General features: G+C 46.6%; 1 protein-coding gene across 7 annotated transcripts in view; it reads right to left on the bottom strand.

The window, feature by feature from the left end:
* The window catches only part of TMEM241 (transmembrane protein 241), a 128,542-nt gene that overhangs the window by 101,680 nt on the left and 2,708 nt on the right, over positions 1-24,154 (bottom strand). For 5 of the 7 annotated variants that reach the window (XM_070050391.1, XM_070050392.1, XM_051851343.2 and 2 more), the window contains exons 2-3: positions 20,197-20,243; positions 14,825-14,902 (exon numbers count right to left, since the gene is read on the bottom strand). In XM_070050391.1, the coding sequence (XP_069906492.1) occupies positions 14,825-14,902; positions 20,197-20,243 (125 nt within the window). Of the gene's footprint in view, positions 1-11,326; positions 12,430-14,824; positions 14,903-20,196; positions 20,244-23,047; positions 23,200-24,154 lie in introns of those variants that run through there. The other 2 variants (XM_070050396.1, XM_070050395.1) reach the window with 2 other exon arrangements.

The raw sequence follows: 24,154 nt of genomic DNA, 5'->3' as shown, positions 1-24,154 counted from the left end.
GCAAGGACCAGTGTCCAGCTGCACCAACCACAGCACTAGAGGCTTCCCCAGTGCCCCTGTCCAAGCTGCTCAGGGAGATGTGAGGGACAGAGGCTGGCAAAGCCATCTTCCCTACAGCCCTGCTCTGCCAACGACCTGGTGAGGCCGACCCCAGTGTGGGAAACGGGAAAGGCCTGGCTGTGCAGGCTGGGACAGGAAAAGACCTCATGTATTTTCAAGAGCAGTAAGCATTTGGGTTTGGATTTTTTTTTTTTTTTTTTTTTTTTTTTTTTTTTTTTTTTGAGAGGCAGAGAGTTCTCATCTACTGATTCACTCCCCAAATGCTCTTAGGAGCTGGTGCTGGGCCAAAGCTGGAGCCAGAAGTTAGGAATTCAATCCAGGTCTCCCATATGGATATCAAGAACCAAGTACTTGAGCCATCACCACTGCCTTCCAGGGCCAGCACTGACAGGAAGCTGGAGTCAGGAACTGAATCCAAGTACTCCACCATGGGATATGGGTGTTGAGTTCATACAAAATTATCAAAAAAAAATTTTTTTAAAGACTATTTACTTAGGCAGTCTACTAAACAACAAGCAGAACCACAGAGGGGACTGGCGCCATGGTGCAGAGGGTAAAGCCATCGCTTTCCATGCCAGCATCCCATGCGGGTGCACGTTTGACTCCCAGATGCCACACTTCCGATCCAGCTTCCTGCTGATGGCCTGGGAAAGCAGCAGAGGATGGTCCAAGTGCTTGGGCCCCTGCTATCCAAGTGGGTGACCTAGACAAAGCTCCTGGCTCCTGGCTTCACTCTGTCTCAACCCCAGCCATTGCAACCATTTGAGGGGTGGGCCAGCGGATGGAAGATGTCTCTCCCTCTCTCTTTGTAACTCCTTCAGATAAATAGCTAAATCTTGGAAGGAAGGAAGGAAGGAAGGAAGGAAGGAAGGAAGGAAGGAAGGAAGGAAGGAAGGGAGGGAGGGAGGGAGGGAGGGAGGGAGGGAGGAAGAAGAAACCATAGAATTGCAGAACAGAATTTTTTAAAAAAAGAATCCTAGAACTTCAACTAGGTGGCCACACGGTGGTTTCAACCATTCACCTGGCGCTGCTGGAATTTCAGTGCAGGGAATCTTCAAAGACTTCTGAAGGGCACAAAGCCTTGATTCAATTGTGGCCACACAGGTTATTACAGTTTATAATCTTGCTCTCCTCAAGAAAATCTAAATCTCAGTTTTCATATACCATGCATATCAATGTGCTTCTCTCATTGGTTAGAAAGGCATCGAGTTCATTAACTCGGGTTGCCAGGGTTATCCCAACATAATGAACAAAAGAGAGTGAACCTCGCATCCCAGCAGGATATATAACATAATAATCCCAAATAACTCAATGAGCTGCTCTCCTGGAACAGTATACCTGCTCAAAAAATGTTCTTTGTGCATTTTAATAGCATGAGCAAGCTCTCCATCCAAAATCAGTCCTGATCTGGACAAGTTCCCAGAAAACCTCATTTTTAAATATTTCCAATCTCCAGTAAAGACTTCAAACCTTGCCTGCTACATAAATTCATTCAGCAAATACTTACAGCCACTTGCGAGGGTCAGACTGTATTTAGCTCTGGAGACAAATCAGGCACCATGCTAAATGTTTTACATGCTGTATCCTTTTAAAAAATGTGCAACAATCTTATGAGGATGATGGTTTTGACTTAAAATTTTTCAGCTTTATGATGGTCTGAAAGCACTTTCATTAGCCATTCTGTTTTTCACTTTCAGTAGAACTTTCAATAAATTACACGTGGTAGCTTCCACGCCTCAGAAAACAGGGTTTGTTATTTAGGAGTTATTATAAAACAGTAACACCAGCCACCTGCCATTCTCCCAGGGAAAGGCCTTCCCATCACACACAGCCCAGAGGAGAGGGACACGGGCTAAGCTTCGGAGGGCAGTCCCCAGCACACACCACAGGCAGACAGCAGCGGTGTGGAAGCAGGGGATGCTGCCCCGGGGAAAGCAGCAGCTGGCTGGGCGGCAGCAGGCCCGGGACTCTGGACTGTGAGGTCAGTGAGGCCCTTGACATTTGTACTTCCCCTCCCTCATAAAATAAACAAAGAAAACTCCTGCTGTATTATAAATTCCAAAGGAAACATCAGAGTGTCTCAGTGGCCATGGTTGTGAGAAGAAAACATCTTGCCTTTCAACCCATCTACCTTAAAATATAAAGAGATAACTAACCCAAGGCAGGGGTTGGGGGCAGGAAAGCACACATGGGTCTAGTTGGACCATGAGACTTCTGGGAAATGCTCCAGGGCCACCATATAAACAGTTGGCTCCAAACATGGGACTACGACCCAGGCACAGGACACTGGTGCTTGTGTAGTCCACAGTCATCTCTCTCAGGGCCAAGAGGGCCAGTGCGACATGCACTAAGGATGGAACCTCAACCACCTCCAGGCCTGGGCGGGCATGTGGAGCAGCAGTGAGGATGCCAGCCGGGACCCCCACAACCCACATCACGGTGCCCACATTCAACACATGGCTCCAGCTCCTAATTTCAGTTTCCTGCTAATGCACACCCTGGGAGGCAGTAGGTGATATCTCAAGTAGTAGGGTCCCTGCCGTCTATGTGGGAGACCCAGATGGAGTTCTCAGCTACTGGCTTGGGCTTAGTCTAGCCACAGCCACTGGGGGCATTTAAGGAGTAGACTAGCAGATGGAAGCTCTCTCTCTCTCAAATTTTAAATAAAAAATTGTAGACACCTGCAGAAGAAGTGGCTGAAAAGCCCTTTCATGGTGCCCCTGAATGCTCATCAGCCGTGCGGCTGCCTTCCTGCCCCGCACACCCATGTCTCAACACAGCTGCTGTCAGGGAGAATGAATGCCAGCGTCAATTTTGCTGAGAAAACTGCTTCCAAAATGGGTGTGGGTGAGGTAAGATTGAACAGACAGGGGCCTGGTGCTGTGGCGTAGTGGGCTAAGCCTCCACCTGCAGCGCCGGCATCCCATATGGGTGCAGGTTTGTGTCCCAGCTGCTCCACTTCCAATCCAGCTCTCTGCCATGGCCTGGGAAAGCAGTGGAAGATGGCCCAAGTGCTTGGGCCCCTGCACCCATGTGGGAGACCCGGAAGAAGCTCCTGGCTTCAGGTCGGTGCAGCTCTGGCTGTTGCAGCCATCTGGGGAGCAAATCAGTGGATGAAAGACCTTTCTCTGTCTCTCCCTCTCCCTCTCTCTCACTCTACCTCTCAAATAAATAAAATCTTTAAAAAAAGAGAGAAAATATAGGGCAAGGAGGAAAAAGAATTCAAACTCAAGATTGTACATGCATACGGTTTCAGCTGCCTTTCCACTTTCGAGATTGTACAACCACAGTCTATGCTAGCTTAGGCAAATCTGTAGTGTATAGTACTTTATACAAGAAAAGAACTGAGGGCCTAGCAGGCAACAATTCCCATGAAGGCATGGCCTTACCAAATGAATACATACATATCCATCTTCAAGGAAAATCAGCAGACTGCATCATCAAAAGATAAGTCCCTGATATACCTGACTTTCAATGAACCCCTAACTCCCCCTCTGAGAGCGTCAGGGAGGGAGCACCTGCTTCTCCCCACCCCGAGGTCACTGTAAGTGTTGTAAGGGTGCGGACTGTGTATTTTGCTCATATAAAATAAATCGAAAATAGTACACCAAGAAATGGTACAAAGCAATCAAAAAGGTTAGGTCGACCCTAAGGACATCTGACCTGGTTAGTGGGGATGGGAAATCTTCCTCCAAGAGGCGCTGCTCTAGATGAGGTCCCAAATTCAACTAGGTACAGGGGTAGAGCTGTGCCAGGGACATAGCATTCCAGACACAAAAGCAACATGGGCAAAGGCCCAGGGGCCAGAGGAAGCAGGAGGACTGAGTAAATGGAGGGCTGTCCCCAGGGTAGGGCAGGGACTAATCTGATCTAATTTGCATTCTGAAGTCCGGAGACTGGACTCGGGGTGGAGGATGCTCTAAAGACAGGGAAAACGGGAATAGTTCTGATTGGGGAAAAACCATAAATTCCATCTTGAAAATTATGAACATGAGGTGCCCTAAGGACATCCACACTGAGGCATCGAATAGGAAACCGGACATAAGGATCCAGGGACCCTCCCTGCGCCCTGCTGAGTGAGAATGCAGTTAAACAGTTTTACCTTTGATGCTTATATAGTCCCTGATCCCTCTGGCTGGAAGACAAAACTCAAATATATTTTCCACAACATGGCTTCTCCATTTCGCTCACTATGAACAGCAACGACAACTTTGTGGTTTAGTAGTCACAAGCTCACTCTCCTTGCTATGGTTAGAATGTTGTGTGCCCTCACAATTCGTACTTGAATGTTGAAAACCCAGCCCTCAAGGTGACAGATTCAGGAGGTATTTGGGACATGGTTCGGCCCTAAGGATGGAGCCATCAGGAAAGGGATTAGTGCCCTTACCAGCGAGCCACCCTGCCCCTCCTACCCCATGATGACACAGCTGTGAGCCAGAAAGCAGCTGTCCCTAGACACCCAATCTGCTGGGGCCTTGCTCTGGGTCTTCTCAGCCTCCAGAATTGGGACAAAGAAACACCTGTTTTCTGTAAGTGCCTCTGTCTATGTATTTTTGTTACAGCAGCCCAAATGGACTCAAATGTTCATTAATGTGATTAATGTGATGCAAATCACATTGATTCTGAGCACTCGCAAATATAATCTTAGATTTATGGGGGGGGGGGGTGCGCCTGGCACTGTGGCATAGTGGGATAGGCCTCCGCCTGCAGAGCCGCCATCCTATATAGGCGCTGGTTCAAGTCCCAGCTACTCCTCTTCCAATCCAGCTCTGCTAATGGTCTGGGAAAGCAGTAGAAGATGGCCCAAGTCATTGGGACCCTGAACCCACATGGGAGACCTGGAAGAAGCTCCTGGCTCCTGGCTTCAGATAGGAAAAGCTTCAACCATTGTGGCCATTTGGGGAGTGAACTAGCAGATGGAAGACCTTTCTCTCTGTCTCTCCCTCTCTCTCTCTGTAACTCTGCCTCTCAAATAAATAAATAAAATCTTAAAAAAAATTGATGTGGGGACCCAAATGTTTTGAAATTATAATTAGTTTTCTTGCTCCCAAGGAATGAGCCAGCAATTGGCTGCCTAACTTTAACCAATAGCTCTAAGAGGTGGACAAACTTCACATGCACCAGGTCATCCAGGGGTGGGGGCAGGAAGGAGGGACAAGCATTGCACCGAGCAGGGGTTTTACACAGTGGAGAGAGGATGTGGCCTTTGTGGTATTAAAGCAAATAAGAAGGAGGCCATTAGCCCGAGGTTGTCTCTGTACCCAGAGCTCTTACGTAAGCTGATTCAAACTGAACTTGGAGGTACTTGGTGTAACTGACTGAAAAATAAAAAACAAAAAGATCTGAGCCTCAGCCAGTCATGGATGGCAGACCATCCGATTGATTATATAACTATGGCCTGCCCGTTGAACTATTACCCACCTCCCACCCCCCCCCCCCCAAAAAAAGGCAGATGCTTAGCTGTAGCCAAATAGTCTTTACTTCTGCATTGGTCTAGAAAAGTTCACTGGCCCAGGCCACTACCGAGGACCTCTCCGAACCTCCTCCTCTGATTCAAAGTGTTGCCCAATTCATGAATTGTCCTTTGCTTAAATAAATTTAAATTTATTTCTTCTAGGGCTAGGTATTTGGTCTAGCAGATGACACAAATCGGGATACTCACACTCCACATCAAAATGCCTAATCTGATACCTGTTTCCAACTCCTGACTCCAGCTTCCTGCCAATGCAGACCCTGGGAAGCAGCAATGATGGCTCAAGAGTTTGGTTTTCTACCACCCACAGGGGAGACCTGAACTAGTTACTGGCTCCCAGCTTGGGCCCTGGCCCAGCCCTGAATGTTACAAGAATTTGGGATCTCTCTCTCTCTCTCTCAATCTGTGTGTGTGTGTGTGTGTGTGTGCATGTGTGTCTGCCTCTCAAAATAAAAATTAAAAAGTATTTGGTCTAAAATTTTGCTTTTAACAGTGATTGGATAAACCTGGATCCATATTCCAACTCTACAGCTAGGTTGCTAGAACTCACTTTCTCCATTTCAGAACTCAGCAGGCTACTGAGTAGCTCAGAGAAGGCAGCAAATACACAGAGCCTAGGGGCAAGGCCTGGCACAGTTACAACTGCACCACTCAATAACTGTCCCCCTCTGGCTCTCTCACACACAACTCCAATGACAGGAGTCAAGATGGAAGACCAACAGATCCTCCACAGAATGCGCCGGCCAAAACCACCATAAAGAAAATCGATAGATAATTAACAAATTAGGAAAAACTATTGGCAACATAAAGAGGCTGGAGTTCAGTATCTTTAATGTATAATGAATCTTTCAAATCACTATAAAAAATTAACTTTCCAAAAGAAAAACAGTAAGTAGACAAAAATGTAATTCTCTCTCTCACACACGCACACAAGAAATACAAATGGCCAAGAAACATATAAAAAATTATTCAACCACACTAATAACAAGAGAATTTAAATGAAAGATGTATGAGGTTTTGCCCAAGAATCCACCGACAATTTAAAGTCACTGTATAATATCAGAGGTCATCAGATCAATGCCTTCATATGCTGCTGTGAGATAATAAACTGGTATCTTTCTAGAAGGTGTTACATACAACGTGGCTACACTTATCAAAAGCCTTCAAAACCATGCATTCCCTTCGACTTGAAAAATTTATTTCTACAACTGTATCCTTGGAAACCATCTTGGGAGTGGGCAGAGGTGTCCACAATACAATTTGCATTTACAAGTGGAAACAAAATTGCATTCTGGTCTCACGGCATTCTGGTTCTGCACTTGAGGGCTGGCTACTGTGTCCTCTGCCAGGAGCCCTCTCCTCCCAGATACAGGCAGGGCCCACCTGCCCTAGGAGCAACAGCCCCACTCGGAAATGTCTTGTTCATGACTCCCTCTTACAGTTTCCTTTTAGTCAAGGTTTCTGTTCCCTGTGGCAACTGCACTTTGAAAATATTTAATGGAAAACTGCAGAACGATCTTCAGAGTAGCTCTGGCACTGTCCCTCCCACCCCAGGGACCTGCCAGTGCTCTGTCCAGTGTGTTCATGCTGTATGCACTTGGTGTCCATGCTGTAGACACTTAGTAGACACTCAGTCCTCTCAGTAGTCATTCAGCAGCCGTCTCCACCATCAGATGCACTGTTGTGGTACCACAGTGCTGTGTTCAAGTCCCCCTTAAGTCATAGCCTAAAGAGACACCTCCACACCTACGTCACCCACGCCAATAATCTCACATCATCACAATTATTAGTGACTGCTGGCAATCTTGTACTGTGCCTGACAAATTCTTTCACATCAGGAGATAGGTAGATAGGTAGGTAGGTAAATAGATAGCTGGCGCCGCGGCTCACTAGGCTAATCCTCCGCCTGCGGTGCTGGTACTCTGGGTTCTAGTCCCAGTTGGGGCGCCGGTTCTGTCCCGGTTGCTCCTCTTCCAGTCCAGCTCTCTGCTGTGGCCTGGGAAGGCATTGGAGGATGGCCCAAGTGCTTGGGCCCTGCACCCGCATGGGAGACCAGGAGGAAGCACCCGGCTCCTGGCTTCGGATCAGTGCAGTGCACTGGCTGTAGCGGCCATTGGAGGGTGAACCAACGGAAGGAAGACCTTTCTCTCTCTCTCTCTCTCTCTGTCTAACTCTGCCTGTCAAAAAAAAATTAAAAAAAAGACGAAATGTATCATATATCTAGGGTTTGATAACTATCTGCAATTTCAGGCATTCACTGTGGGTCTTAGAACACATCCCCCATGGAGAAAGAGGTACAAATGTATAAAATAACAACTTCCTGTAACCTACTGGGGCATGCACACACACACACACACACACACATGCACACACTCCTTTCATGGCTATATTCTTCTCTACACTTGCCACCATCAGATACCTCACACATTTTCCTTTGCTCACTGCCTACCTACTTCACAGAACACCAGTTCAGGGAGGGTTTCTGGCTGTTTTTTTGTTCGCTGTACACCCCCAACAGGAGAACAATGTCTGGCATAGAGCAGATGCTCAAATATTTGCTGAATGAATCACTGTGTATTACTTTTGTGACTTAAAAAAAAAATTCCCCTTCTCACTCTAGATTGATAGGAGGGGAAAACAGTAGCAAGAAAATCCAGTTATGACCGTAATTGACATCCTCTGCTTTTCTCAAGGAAAGAGACTTTGTTCCGAATAGAACTGCTGGTACGGACAGTTACCTGGATTTGTAGGGCAGGAATGAAGTCAAAAACACCCACATCTTACTGCCTGTCTCTTTTAAATGGCCCAAGTAGGGAATTTTAACAATTTCAAATTCAGTGAACATTTATTAGCAATCATCTTGTAACCTATAATTTGACAACAAAAAACTAACTGTAGGGCCAGGCATTTAGCCCAGCAGCTCAGATGCCTGTGTCCCATATCACAGAACCTGGGTTCCACACTGAGCTCTGGCCCCTGATGCCAGCTTCCTGCTTACGCAGAGCCTGGAAGGCCACAGGGATAGCTTAAGTACTTGGGGCCCCTGACACCCATGTGGGAGACCCAGATGGAGTTCCTGGTTCCTGGTTTTAGCCTCGCCTAGACCTGGCTGTTGCAAACCAGCAGACAGAAGATCTCTCTCTCTCTCTCTCTCTCTCTCTCTTTCTCTCTCTCTCTCTCTGTCACTCTGCCTTTCAAATAAACTAAATATATCTCTAAAAAAAAAAAAAAAAAAAACAACCTTGTAACTGGTTCCAGCATCACTTTCCAGAGCGGTCACACTGACCCGCCCTCCTTTACAGACCTAACCATGGCCGAATCTAAGGTGGCCACGGGCCAGTGCATCAGGCACAAGCTAGAGACCTGTCTCCTCTCTATTCACCCATCAGTGCCACCTGGGCCTCCTGCGCTGGCCTTCCCTTGCCCTGTTTGCCCACAAAGGAGGCAGGACGGAATTAAACCCAGAGGTGGTCCTGGCAGGATCTCAGGCCCTTGAGGGGCGGGGGGGACCTCTGGGGAACTGCTGAGCCAGTTGGGGTGGGGATGGGGGATAGAGCAAGAGAGACAGAAGGAGGCAGACAGTGAGAGAAAGAAGGAAGGGGGGTCAGCCAGCAGCCCCTAACTATGTAGCAGACCCTACCACGTTCAAGCACTACGTGCCACAGGGTCTGGTTTGAAAATTGGGATAATACATAATTTTTCTTAACTGATTTATAAGCACAATCATTGTGTCTTGTTTGAATCCTGGGCTTGTTTTGTTTCCATGCACATTCTACCACTCCCCAAGCTCCCCCATGAAAAAAAAAAGCATTTTACAAGAAGCTAACAAAAGTCTGTTGGCACAAGTGAGGGAACTGTTGTTACTGAGAGGAAGGCTAATTAAATCCAATCACTTGTTTTTTAAATAGAGCATGCATTATTGAGAGCACATCTGCTCCCTGCAAACATTCCCTGCGGTGTAATCTTTTCCTGGGTGCCGGAAGGAAGGGCTCCTCCAGCGGAGTCATTGCAAATTCTGTGTTCTACTGACACCTAGTGGACCCAAAACGTGTCCACACAGAAAACCAACAGGACAGCGAGACACCCAGGTTCATGGGTGGAGGGCTGGCATTGCCCAACCCCTTAGATCAGCAAGGCCACTGTTTGCTTTGCTGCAGAAGAGGTTCACTCAGAATCCCAGAGGAGCGCTGGATTTTGCCATGGTGCTGGTGACCATGTCCCTTAGTGTCTTCTCCTCCTGTCCTGCCTTCTTCTCGTTTTCCTCAGATCCAAAGAGGGATATATCCTGTGACAAAGTCCAGTCCTCATCGCACTTGAACCCAAGAGCTCTGTATGTTTCCTACAGGGCACAATTTAGAGCCAGAGCAGGCAATCTATGGCCAGTGGGCCAAATCGCACCTGCTGCCTGTTTCTGAAAGGCATGTCCCTGGCACGCAGTCACTCCATCTGATAACAGGTGAATACAGCCACAGCTGCTTCTGCACGTCGCCGGCGCAGCTGAGTAACTGCCACAGAGGGCCCACAATGGCTTGCTGACCCGACTGAAGATAAAGCAGCTGCAGGCCCAATCCCCGGCACGCACCAGCTGCAGGCCCGCAGGCTTCACACCCAAGGCAGGGCCCTGGCTAGTCACAAAGGACCAGGCTCACAAAGCTCCACTCTCCAGGGCAGCTGCCTAACAGTTCTCCCCACTTCTGCAAACGTGCACAGTCATTTCTGCCTACCTACTGTTCCATTCACTGGTTGAAGGTTCTCAACACATAATCCCAGTTCATGGGAATGTTGCCCTCTTCAGGAACAACTCCTGGAGGTTAACAAGGGCCTCCAGGCAGCCAGCTGAGGCCCCAACACCGCCACGTTGGGAAAGACCACCGCTCCCTCCCTGCTCCTGTGTCTGGGGCTGCCTTCAATCCTGACAGCACAGCTGTCCCCTCCACAGCCACACTGTGTACCACACCTTGCCTGGGAGGACCAGGGCTGGACATGTAGCTCAATGAGCCTCAGGAGACGGACTGCAGGTGCAACATGAAAGACACAGTAGCCGTGTAGTAGTAGTAGTAGTACTAAGGAACATGATCAACAAAGAAACTGAAGCTTAAAAGGAAATATAGGTCTTGCTGGCCCCTAAATGGTAAGTGTGCCTGTCTGCTTCCTAATGAATATGAGAAGAAGGGGCCAGCACTGTGGTGCAGCAGGTCAAGCTGGTGCTTAGGACTCTGGCACCCTATCTCAGAGGGCAAGATTGATTACTGGCTGCTTTGCTTCTGCCCCAGGTTCCTGTTAATGTACCTGTTAATGTACTTGGGCCCCTGCCATCTACATGGGAGGCCTAGATGGAGTTATAGGTTCAAGGTTTCAGCCTAGTCCAGCCCCAGCTACTATGGCCATTTGGGGAATGAATCAGTCGATGGAAGATCTCTTTCTCTCTGTTCCATGCCCCCTCCCCCAACTCCGCCTTTCAAATAAAGAAATCCATGTGGAGGCCAATTCAAGTCCCAGCTGCTCTACTTCCAATCCAGCTCTCTGCTGTGGCCTGGGAAAACAGAAGATGGCCCAAGTGCTTGGGCCCTGCACCTGCACGGGAGACCTAGAAGAAGCTCCTGGCTTCTGGCTTTGGAATGGCACAGCTCCAGCCGTTGCAGCCAACTGCAGAGTGAACCAGCAGATGAAAGACCTCTCTCTCTCTCTTTCTCCCTCTCCCTCTCCCTCTCATTCTCTCTCTGTGTAACTCTGACTTTCAAATAAATAAATAAATATTTACTGTTGACGATGGACAATAAAACAGCAAGTAGGTTACAGATTCCTTTGGGGGTGTTTTTATTTAAGCACGTAGTCCAGCAGTAGAGGAGCTGTGGAACTGCATCCGAAGTCTCCAGGGAAATCACGCCCGGGTCTGTCCTCAGCAATGGCTCAGGGAGCCTGTGGGGTCACGATGCTGCCAGGTGTCTGGCAGATGAAACAGCTCACTGTGTTCTTACAGGATCCCTTTGTAGAGAACACGGGGAGACTCCCGCCAAGACTCCAACATCTGCTGGGAAAGTGACTTCCCCACTCTGCATTGGCTTGGCGACAGCAGAGGCAGCCAGCCCACGACAGCCTTGCGGCCGAAAGGCGGGCTGCCTGCCCCAAGACAGGTGTCAAGGGCACCATCCAAGACCAGGAAGCAATGACGGGTCGCCCGACCAGCACTGTGGGGAGAGAATGATTCAGGAAGGCCACTCTGTACAGCCAATACATGGCACAGCCAGAGACTGAGGGATGCAGCAGACAAAAGAAATGCTTGCCAGGTCTGAGGCTCATTTGAGAGGGAGAATGGAATGTTCTAGATCATAAGGGCTTTCTCAGTACCGTTTTTCCAAGGGCCACCCCTCTGCCCTCTCTGCACAGGTACTCAAGTCACCTGGGCACTCTGAGCTTGGGTTCTTTCCTTACATAATGAAAACGCCAAGCCCAGAAGGAAACAGCAGCTACAGCAGACCCAACCCAGCGCGGGAACATGGAACAGAACACGGGTGCCAGGCCCTCCTGGTAGCCAGCTGGTAACAACCCCCTGGCCAAGGAAAACCTGAGCTGTGTCAGCATAAAATACAGCAAAAACCCAGCCTCTAGGATCCTTGACGAGAAGTCTGACTGAGCTGACGTCACGCGTGGCTGTGAAACCCCTAGGACGTCCAGGAGGGAGAGAGAAACAGCCTCTCAGAAGCTTGGCTGGGGCACGCGATCCGGCCGCCCTGAGACAGGCAGGATCTAGCACCATGTCAAGTACACGGAGCCACAGTGCCTGATGAACTCCAGGCCTCCGCAGCCAGAGGATCACCTCTCCCAGGCAAAAACTCGTGGTCTTGAGACGAGTTTACTTCACCCAGTTCTACCAGCCGTTTCTTCTCTACGCCACCCTAAACAGTAATAAAAGTATGACTAACGCTATCCATAAATGACGGAGAAGCAAAGTTCAATACAAATGAGTCTCACTCAGCCTTAAACAGGAATGGAATTCTGATGCATGGACTGGACCTTGAAAATGTTATGCTAAGTGAACTAAGTGAGACACAAAAGAACAAAACAGCAGGCACCTGGAAGATGCAAATCACACACACAGAAAGTACAACATCGGTGACCAGGGGCTGGGGGGAGGGGAGGAAGGGGTGTTACTGTGTAGTGGGTGTACCGCTGCTGCTTGGGATGATGGAAAGGTTGTGGAGATGGGAGATGGTCATGATGGTGATGACTGCACACCATTGTGAGTGTCCTTAAAAACCACTGAACTATACACTGAAAGCTGGTTCAAGTGGTAAGTTTCTGGTATGTGTGTGTGTGTGTGTGTGTGTGTATTTGAGAGACTGAGAGATCTCCTAATCACTGGTTCACTCTCCAAATACCCACAACAGTCAGAGCTAGGCCAGAGCTGGAGCCAGGAGCTGGCATCTCAGTCCAGGTCTCTCACATGGGAACCAGAGACCCAACTACTCCAGCCATCCCTGCTGCCTGAGCTGGAAACTCGAGTTAGGAGTCAGAAGCAAGCATCAAACCCAGACAGTCCAATGTGGAATGCAGGTGTCTAGCCAGCCCCAAGTGATGCATATTTTAACACAAATGTTTTCAACATGCAGGATGGCATTGTTTTTAAGGAAACATGAGTAAGGTAATTTTAAAAAGACAATGATTAGGCAACACTTAACGTAAGAAACTGAAAGACAACAGTCAACAGGAACTTTCTATGGGTAGCAGACCCAAGCTGATCAACACCAGTGGGCTCATGGCAAGAGCGTTCATTCTCATCGAACCTTCTGCTTCTGCGCAGGAACAAAGTTAACCATTTGGAGCCACGGTGCCTCATTATTTGACAACATATTGGAACTATTACAGGCCTTGTGAATTCAGGATTAGACCATTAAACCTATTGGTTTAAATGGAGCTCCAGTTCTTATTGAACTATGAACTGTGACAATGAAGCATTTAAGTAAGGCTTGTGCTTAATATAACACATAATATCCCAAAAGTATCTTTAATCCATCCAGCTGAGGGCCCTATACCATGAAAATGCAAAGATATGACCTAACTATTCCTTTGTATTAAGCATCATGTGTGGCACATTCTTTCAGAAAATAGATCATGGCATAATCGGTTCAAGTAAATGAATGAACACCTGTAGTCCCACAATCTCTCCTCTATGAAACTTCTTATACTAGTTTTTGCTCTCTAAATATTATATTTTTAGGAGAAGCCAAATTATTCATATTTATATTGGATATGCTTTAAAATCTTTCTCAGAATACCAAAAAAATGAGTGGCTGAGCAATCAAGCAGTTAACCTGATTAATGGACAAGTTGGGCAGAAAATTTGGATTATAAAGCAAGTGACTTGGCCTGATCACCCAGCTGGGACGTTTATTTTATCCAAATAAGCCTTGATTTAGTTTTCCTTTCATTTTGTGCATCATTTCAGGCTAAGCTGGATGACTTCAAAGAATCAGGAGGATTTATCTAGGTAAGGCAGGAGCAGACAACTAATTCGGGTTAAAGTTCTGGCCATAAAAATGACGTGGGCCTTCGAGGTTTCTTTTAAACTTACCTGAAAGGTTGTGTTTTATAGGATAGGAGATAACATAAAGTATGAGCTAAATTGGACCTTGGACCCAGGATATTATTGGGAAAATACAGTCTGTAGATGAGGTAAGAGTGTGGTCAATGTTAATGCCGTGGTTTTTATAGCCATATTGTAGTCATAGAAGAGAACAGCCTTGCTCTTAGGAAATACTACTGAATTTAGGAAATTCTACTGAATTTAGAAATCAAAAGAAGAAGCAATGTTTTACTAAATTAGAAACTTACTCTTAAATAATTCAGAAAAAAGTATATATATATATAAATTTACATATATGTAAAAAATGAAATAGAGAGGTGTGGTATAATAACTACTGGGAATCTGAGTGATGGGTGTGAGAGTTCTATAATATTCTAACTTGTCTGTAGGTAGGGAACAATTTTAAAACCAATTCACACACAAAAAATTTAAAGCTGCATTCACAGTGATCCTATGATCTAAAACCAAGCCGTGTGACTACGGTATTGTAACTTGTATGTTATGTTAGTGGCATTACTAACCAGGACAACAACACTATTTGTGTTTCATCAGATCATAAAATCATTAAGTCTCAGGGTCAGAAGGAAACTAGAAGTCCAAACAACTGGAAGCAACATCCATGTTCCCAGGGCAACGCCATAAGCAATGAGTGATACTGCGAGTAAGCAGGTGCGACCCAGGAATGAAGTGCAGGGAGGACGCTATACCTGGAGCTGCTGTTGATCTCTACCCAGCCCAGCTTCCACGACACGTGAAGCAGGAGTCCGCCAACGAACGTCTGCCACCTGCAAAGGACAAGCGCGAGTGTCAGCGCAATGGTCTGAGCGCAGCACAGCCCGGCGGACCTGTCCTCCACACCCACACGGCCAGCCCTTCTCCCACGTGGGTACAGAGGCCCAAGGACCTGGGCCATCTTCTACTGCTTTCCCAGGCCATAGAAGAGAGTTGGATTGGAAATGGAGCAGCCGGGACTAGAACCGGCGCCCATATGAGATGCCAGTGCCACAGGCAGAGGATTAACCTACCGCGCCACGGTGCCAGCCTCTCCCTCTCTAATATTTTTTTTTTTTTAAATTGGTTCTTCCCAGTGACACAGGCAGCCAACCCTCAGCCCCTTTGCTGCCACAACAGACCCCAAGCCCCCTGAGAGCCCTGCTCTTGGCGTGCAGTGTTTGGGGCAGCACAGGTAATAACGCCCCTCCCTCCCCCCCAGCAGAAAGTCTACCAAACTGCCAAACGAGTGAGAGGCAGCTGTTGACATAACTTTATTCTATCTCACTCTCGTTGCTTTTTATTCTAGGTGAATCATCCATAAACCTGAAAACTCCCTAGTTAGTCATGAATGACTGGAGACACGTCACCTCAGTCACCTCAAGGTGACTGCAACACACCAGGTGTGGCCACCCTACAACGGAGAACCCCTGGCCTGCAGGACAAAGTCACTCACGTCAACACCCAGTCCCTGGGCAGATCAGCCCTGTCTGGCGCTGTGGGCAGCTGTGTTTCAGTCACTCAGAAGGGCTCACAGCCTGTTCAAAGCTGCCACGTGCTGTCTTCAGCCCTCCCATCTCCTGTGTGCTGGGCCGACAAGGCCCAGTGTGCGCTCCTCCCTGGTGGAGCTTCACTAGCCCAGGTGAGCAGAGAAGACCAACACAGGCCCAGCCATGCCCTCCAACAGCCTGGCCTGCAACACGGTTTCTCAACCAGGCCATTTCTCCCGCAAGGGACAGTTGGCAAGTGCCTGGGCATATTTGTCATGCTGGGGGAGGAGGAGGAAGTGGAGGAGGAAGGGTCGGGAGAGACTACTGGCATCTACTGAGTAGGAGTGAGGGATAATGCTAAATATCCTACAGTGTGCAGGGCAGCCCCCACAGCAAAAAAAAAAAAAAAAAAAACTCAAAATTCAGATTCCAGAATATCACTATGAGACTGAGAATCTCTGGTCTAGAGGAAAATAAGGTAATTAACACTAGTTAGTAAGAGATGCTAATAGGAAGAGTGCCAGTTACCACAGGTCACCCAGGTGAGGGCAACTCAGCCGGCCTGGTGAGCTGGGTAAGTCTGGAGGAAGCAATGAGAGCTCATGCAGGAAGTGTGTTCAAAGCAGAAGACCCAGAAGAGACGAATGGCCAGCGGTGAGACACACAATGGCTCGTTCAAAGCTTCTCGGGAAGTTCAGCTGCTCTAGACCTTGGCAGTTGAGCATCGGAGGACAGGGAGATGGCAAGAGCGGACCCTGGAGAGAACGGGCTGGTCTTGGGGGCCATGTCAGTCATGGAAAGGAGCTGAGACTTCGAACTGTGGACACATTGCAGGGTCTCAGGCATGGAACAATACTGCCACATTTACACGTGGGAAAGCGCCCTCTCTTTACAAGCGAGAAGATTGTCTTAAAGATGTATTAATGTATTTGAAAGGCAGAGTTACAGAGAGAAAGGGGGCAGGGGGAGATCTTCCATCTGCTAGTTCACGCCCCAAACGGCCACAGTGACTGGGACTGGGCCAGGCCAAAACAGAAGAGGCACTTCCTGCCTGTGTGGACGGGACACTCCCAGGGAGGCGCAGCCCATCTCACTCGCCCACGCCCAGGAAGGCAAAGGCAGTCCAGTTGTGCATACCAGCCTTCCTCCTGGGAGTTCCCCAAGTCTCTCCAGCTGGAGACAAAGGAAAGGACAATCAGGACAGAAAATGCTCGCTTGTCACAAGAGAAGGCGGTCAGGCTGCAGCTGCAGGGTTAGGCACAGTGGTTAAGTCACTGCTGGGAATGCCCACATCCCATATTGGAGTGCCTAGTTCAAGTCCTGGCTACTCTGCTTCTGATCCAGCTTCCTGCTAATGCACACTCTGGGAGGTAACAGGTGATGGCTCAAGTATTTGGGTCCCTGCCATCCATGCGGAAGATCCAGATGGAGTTCCTGGCTCCTGGCTTCAGCCTGGCACAGCCCTGGTGGTTGTGGGCATTTGGGGAGTGATACAGCAGATGGAAGCTCCATCTCTCTGTTTCTGACTCTCTGCCTTTCAAATACAAATGAAGATAAATAAATAGATACATTATTAAAACAATTCCACACTAGGCCCCTTCCATAAAAACTGACGGATAAGTGCCCATAAGGACTCTACAAAAATAATGTTATCCAAGTACATGATATTAAAAACTCAAAGGCCAAAGGAAGGAGTACATAATCAATGGGGCTGGTATAAATTAGCTAGTTACTGTGGGACGGATGATGTCTTCACATTGCCCTATATGCTAAAACAAACTGATTATGATTAAAAATAGAATAAGGCTTCAGTGAAATACAAATAAACATCTACAAGATCTTGTGATGGATGGGCCGGCACCGTGGCTCACTTGGTTAATCCTCCTCCTCTGGCACCGGCATCCCATATAGGCACCGGGTTCTAGTCCCGGTTGCTCCTCTTCTAGTCCAGCTCTCTGCTGTGGCCCGGGAAGGCAGTGGAGGATGGCCCAAGTGCTTGGACCCTGCACCTGCATGGGAGACCAGGAGGAAGCACCTGGTTTCTAGCTTCAGATCAGCACAGCACGCCAGCCGTAGCAGCCATTTGGGGGGTGAACCAATGGAAGGAAGACCTTCCTCTCTGTCTTTCTCTCACTGTCTATAACTCTACCTGTCAAAAAAATCTTTTTAAATAATAAAGGTAATTATAAATAAACTTAAAGGCAAAGGACAAATTAAAAATTTTTCCAATAAATCTGATGGACAAATGGTAGACATCCTTAAAATAAAAAGCCCTCATCACATAAATAAGACCAAGCATCTGCTAATAATAATAGAATTAAAAGGAAAAAACAATCCAACATGGAAAGTAGGCCACACAGCCGACTCATAGAATGACAAATGCCCTAAACAGCACTCTGGCCTAAGAATCAGCCGTTAAGGCATTTGGATCTGTCTGAAAAGCCCAAGGGTATTTCAGGCATGGAAAGCCAAGACACTGTGGCAAAAAAAAAATTGTCCTACATGAAAAATCTCTGTAAGTGAGATCCTGGTGGAAAAAAAGGGCCATCAAAGAAGGAGGTAACTTTCTCTGAAGCGAGGAGAGAACTTCCACTTTGATTATGGCCCTGTCTAAATAATGTCAGTTTGTGGACTCAAGAGGCTTCCATAGCCTTGGCAGCTCATAACAAGAGCCTCAGGTGATCACTGATGTCATAAATAAGAGTATTAATTGTTAAATCAACAAAAAGGAATCATTGTGCACTTGTTCCCCATGTAGGACCTCTGTCCTTAATGAGTTGTACTATGAGAATTAACGGTAAAACTAGTCTTCAAACAGTTCTATACTTTTTGTGTCTGTGTGGGTACAAACTGTTGAAATCTTTACTTAGTATAGAGTTGATCTTCTGTATATGATGATAATTAAAAATGAATCTTAATGAAGCATGGGATGGGAGAGGGAGGAGGAGTTGGGATGGTTTGGGGGTGGGAGGGCCAGTATGAGGGGAAGAACCGCTATAATCCAAAAGTTGTACCTATGAAATTTATATTTATTAAATAAAAGCTTTCTATAAAAAAGTAAATAAATAAATAAAAAGCCCTCAATAAATTCTTAAGAAAAATACATGGGGCCCAGCACTGCAGCATAGCAGGTAAAGCTGCAGCCTTCAGTGCCAGCATCCCATATTGGTACCAGTTCAAGTTGCGAGTGCTCCACTTCCAATCCAGCTCTCTGCTATGGCCTGGGAAAGCAGTGGAGGATAGCCCACGTCCTTGAGCCCCTGCACCCATGTGGGAGACCTGGAGGAAGCTCCAGGCTTCTGGCTTCGGATCAGCTCAGATTAGCCATTGCAGTCATTCGGGGAGTGAATCAGCAGATGGAGGACCTTTCTTTCTCTCTCTCTCTCTCTCTGCCTCTGTAACTCTGCCTTTCAAATAAATAAATAAATCTTCACAAAAAAAAAAAAAAGAAAAGAAAAATACTAAAACTTCACAGAAAATAAATGGGCAAAAGGCACAAAAAGACAATACACAGAACATAGGGTATGAGTGGATAATAAGCCTAAGGAAACTGTCCAACTTCATTAATGAAGTAAGAAATTATCAGACAAAACAATATACAGGTCAAGTATCACTTCTCTAAAATGCCTGGGACTAGAAGTGCTTTGGATTTCAGATATTGGAATATTTGCATACAAATAATAAGATATCAAGGGGATGAGACCCAAATCCCAACACAAAATTCATTTATGCTTCATATACACCTTATACACAAAGCCTGAAGCCATATACATTTTATGCAAAATGTTTAGTGTGCCTGAATTTTGACTTCAGTCCAACATATGAGGTGATGTATAGAATTTTCTACTTCTGGCGTGATATCAGGGCTCAAAAAGTTTTGGATCTTGAGGAATTTTGGATTTGGGATTTTGATTACTGATGCTCAACCTGTACAATTTTTCGCTCATGAAATCAGCAGAGAAAAAAATGAACCATGATTTCAGTAAAATATTATAAAATTTTCATATAGAGACTATGTGGCAATGTAAACTGGTAAAATAACTTTTGGAAAATATACTTGCTAATACTTGAAAAGAATACTAGAAAACTTCACATTCTTTAATTCAAATTTCTTATGTAGGCATCTATCCCCAAGAATTACTTGGAAACTTGGCAAATCTTAACACAAAAATATCTGACAACACTGTTGCTTTTATGCTTCTAAAACTGAACACAAGAAGCAGGTGCTTGGCCCAGAGGTTAAGACATCAATGAAGATGCTCACGTCCAGTACTGGAGTGCCTAGTCAACTTCCAGCTCCGGCTCCCAATTCCACCCACATGAAAGACCCAGTTTGAGTTCTGGGCTCCTAGCTTTGGCTCGGCTCAGTCCCAGACACTGAGGGCATTTTGGAAGTAAATTAGCAGATAAGATTTCTATTTCTCTCTTGGACTCTCAGATGATAATAATAATAATAATTTTTAATAAAATACAACCTATATGCTCATTCATTGAATAGTCAAATTACAGGATGTCTATGCATTTATTCAGTGTATTCTTAATAACATTTAATGATGTTGGTTGGACATTTCTGTATAAAGAACATAAACAATACTCACCCTTGGAATAACGTAGGGTAGGTAAATTTCAAGACAGACAGGACATACTGGAAAACAAAGAGCAAATTAATGGACATTTCAAATGAGAGAGAACTGGGAGACCATCCAAAAACAAATTCAAGTTTCAAAAAAGACCTTTATTCCCCACTGAAATCACACAGTTGACACACAGATGGCCTGCGAAGTCATCCTAAAGAGTGGGCTTGCTTCTCCTTGGGGCCACTGGAAGCCAGACCACCTCTCAGCAGGAGGATGGTGCCGGTATCGTCAGCAAATGGGAAGCCCACAGCAGGGACAGATGGTGCCACCCGGGAACATGCCACGCCGTCACAGCAGCAACTCTGGAGAAAACTGCTCAGCTGCCTGCACAGGGTCCGTTTGCCTACTGTCCAGTTTACCTAAAACTCCAACCCCTTCTCCATGTCTTTAAATGTCTTTGTTTTCCTTCAGTCTTTAGGATTTTGCATGGCTTTGCATTAAACAATATTTTTAAAACAAATCTGCATAGGTGTCATAAATGTTGCTGTATTTAAGAATTTTAAGGATTCTTTTTTAAACCCACTCAACTCAGCTCGATTTGTATTTCTAGTACCTCTTTTTATGGAATTTACAGCACTGAATAGAGAAACTCTGTTTCATCCTTTGAGGGATCTTTTTCTGTCTTTTTTTCAATGATTGAACACGGAAGAATATTTTTGAAAATCTGAAACCATTCCATGGCTTTAAGCAAGGATTCCACTGATTCTTTCCATGATCTAAAAACTAGTGATGGGCATATTTATGTATCAATTTTCTCCCAGGAATCAGCCACACAGAATTCTCCATGTGAGCTCTGTCTCTCTCTTTTTTTTTTTTTTTTTTTTTTTTTTTTTTTTTTTTTGACAGGCAGAGTGGACAGTGAGAAAGAGACAGAGCAGAGAGAAAGGTCTTCCTTTTTGCCATTGGTTCACCCTCCAATGGCCGCTGCGGCCGGTGCGCAGGTACTTATCCTGGCCTCCCATGCGGGTGCAGGGCCCAAGGACCTGGACCATCCTCCACTGCACTCCCTGGCCACAGCAGAGAGCTGGACTGGAATAGGAGCAACCGGGACAGAATCCGGTGCCCCGACCAGGACTAGAACCTGGTGTGCCAGCGCCACAGGCAGAGGATTAGCCTATTGAGCTGCGGCACCGGCCCCCATGTGAGCTCTTAAACACCCCAAATATGGCTGCCTAAGATGGCTGCCTACACTCCAATCCTCAGTTATTCTTCCAGGAAGTCAGTTTATTAACATAATCCATATGCTGCTTCCTCATTTTTCCTGATATTTCTAGTCTAAAATGGAAAAGAGAAAGGACTAAGGGAGCATTGGGGTCACGTGTTGGATGGCATCTTTGACCTTCTTTCTGATACCAAATATTCACTGAGTTTATTGTGTGTTTAGCCCTGGCCTAGATATTGGGGAAGCTCATAGCTTCCTAAGCTCTCACCTCACCTGGCTAAAGAGTGGTGAAAAAAGGAATCTGTGAGAAACAGAAACTAAGTGCTAAAAATGCCTCCTTCCAGGAATTCCTTCACATCCCTGGGAAGCGATGCTCGCAGCAGACCACTGCACGGCCGAAAGCAAACCCTCACAGCAAGGTTCTCACGGGAAGAGAAAGAGCCATCTGGGAGCCTCTGAAGGAAGCCCGGAAGTGGGCTGGGCTCCAGGCAGAAGGCTCCACAGCTGTGACAGGACAGGCAGGGAGCTTGGGCCTCCCACAGAACACAAGACTGCACAGCTCAGGCCAGGCCAGAATCCCAAGCCACCCTGGCTAGAACCCAGCAGTGCTGGGCCATCTCGACTCCACCTAGAGTAGCTTCCTCTGATACACACTTGGTGCTTCAAAGCCCCATCAAAAACCAACCATTTTGTAAAAACATTTATTTTATTTATTTGAAAGGCAGAGTGACAGAGAAAGATGGCAAGAGAAAGAGAAAGAGAGATCTTCCATCTGTCGGTTCATTCCCTAAATGACTGTTACAGTCAGGGCTGGGCCAGGCAGAAGCCAGGAGCCGGGAACACCATCCAGGCCTCTCACGTGGATGGCAGAGGCCCAAGGACTTGGGCCATCTTCCCCTGCTTTCCCAGGAGCATTAGCAGGGAGCTAGATTGAAAATGGAGTAGCCAGGACTTGACCCGGCATCACAGGCAGAGGCTATACCCACTGCGCCACAACATGGCCCCCAAAACCAGCCATTTTTTAAAACAGTGGAAGGTGTATAAGATTTAATTTTTAAAAATTCTTTCTAAAATAAAGAAGGGGAACAGTTGAAGGAGAAAACTACACAGAGAAACCTGGAAATAACTTAGTATGAAAAAACTGGAAGAGAGCATTGTTACTGTAGACACAGAAAATCTTCACAAATTCAAAAGAAAATTCATTTGGCAGAGAGGCGAGATGCAGGACATGCTCACTGCGCAGCTCTCTTTTCCCGTTCAGCCTCTGTAGCAGCCCCCACCCCACCACCGCCTCGGCCTGCAGGGGATATGCTGCAAGACCTTCCCAGGGACAATACCGAATCCTGCACACACGGTCTCTTCCTATGTAGACACACCTACGATAAGTTAGGCACACTGAGAGATTAGCAGCAATAACTAATGAGAAAGTAGAATTATTCTAACAACATACCATATATTATGACAATCAGAATCATTATAACAATACAACATAGCATTTAAAACTTATAGGGCCAGGCATTTGGTGCAGGCATTTGAAACACCACTTGGAACACCAGAATCTCATATCAAGAATGCTTAGGTTTAAGTACTGCACCCACTTTCTTTTTCTTTTTCTTAAAGATTTATTTATTTATTTGAGGGCAGACTTACAGAAAGAGAGAGAGAGGTCTTCCATCCGCTGGTTCACTCCCCAGGCGGCCGCATTGGCCAGAGCCGAGCCGATCTGAAGCCAGGAGCCGGAAGCTTCTTCGGGGTCTCCCACACAGGTGCAGGGGCCCAAGGACTTGGGCCATCCTCCACTGCTTTCTCAGGCCATAGCAGCGAGCTGGATTGGAAGTGGAGCAGCTGGACTCAAACTGGCACCCATATGGGATGATGGCACTGCAGGCAGTGGCTTTACCCGCTATGCCACAGCACTGGCCCCCAGACCCACTTGCAATTCCAGTTTCCTGCTAATGCATACTCTGGGAGGAAGAAGGGTAATGGCTCAAGTAGGTGAGACCCTGAAACCCACATAGGAGACCTGGATTGAGTTCCTGGTTTCCTCCCAGCCCAGCCTCAGCTGTTGCAGGTTAAGGCACCAACTGTAATGCCTATATCCCAAAAGAGAGTGCCAGTTCAAGTCCCAGCTGTTCCACTCTAGCTCCCTGTTAATGCACCTGGGAAAGCAGCATAAGATGGCCTGAGTATTTGGGCCCCTGCTACATAGGAGACCCAGATGGAGTTCCCAGCTCCCGGCCTTGGCCCAGTCCAGTACTGAGCATTGCAGCACTCTGAGAGTGAACCAGCCGATGGATGACCTATTTCTCGTCTCTTCCTCTCTGTCACTCAGCCTTTCAAATAGATAAATAAATACAGGTTTTTTCAAAAGTGATTTTGCCTACTCAGTGCCACGGTCTGTGGGCTTTGAGGAAAGACATGCTATTCTGCCCTTCTGATGATGGTAAGGAAATAAAAGAAAGGTCATCCTGGTTTAAAGTAAAACATCACCAATGTATTTTCCAGGTTAAGTAGGCCAATTGGAAATAGTGAGTTGAAAAGGTCAAGATATCACAAATTCACATATTCTGAGTAGGTGCTACAGAAAACCAAAACTTCTTAGGCTACCTGTCTTACAAGCAAACAAATCTGTCAGAAGCTAATAATTACTGAGTTGCACCGTAAGCAAAACATTGTCCTTCCTGTCTCCCTTTCCTTTTTTTTTAAAAGATTTATTTATTTATTTATTTATTTGAAATACAGAGTTACAGAGAGAGG

The sequence above is a fragment of the Oryctolagus cuniculus genome, chromosome 10 (assembly GCF_964237555.1).
Source record: "Oryctolagus cuniculus chromosome 10, mOryCun1.1, whole genome shotgun sequence".
NCBI lineage: Eukaryota > Metazoa > Chordata > Mammalia > Lagomorpha > Leporidae > Oryctolagus > Oryctolagus cuniculus.
This window is presented reverse-complemented; position numbering and strand designations above follow the sequence as displayed.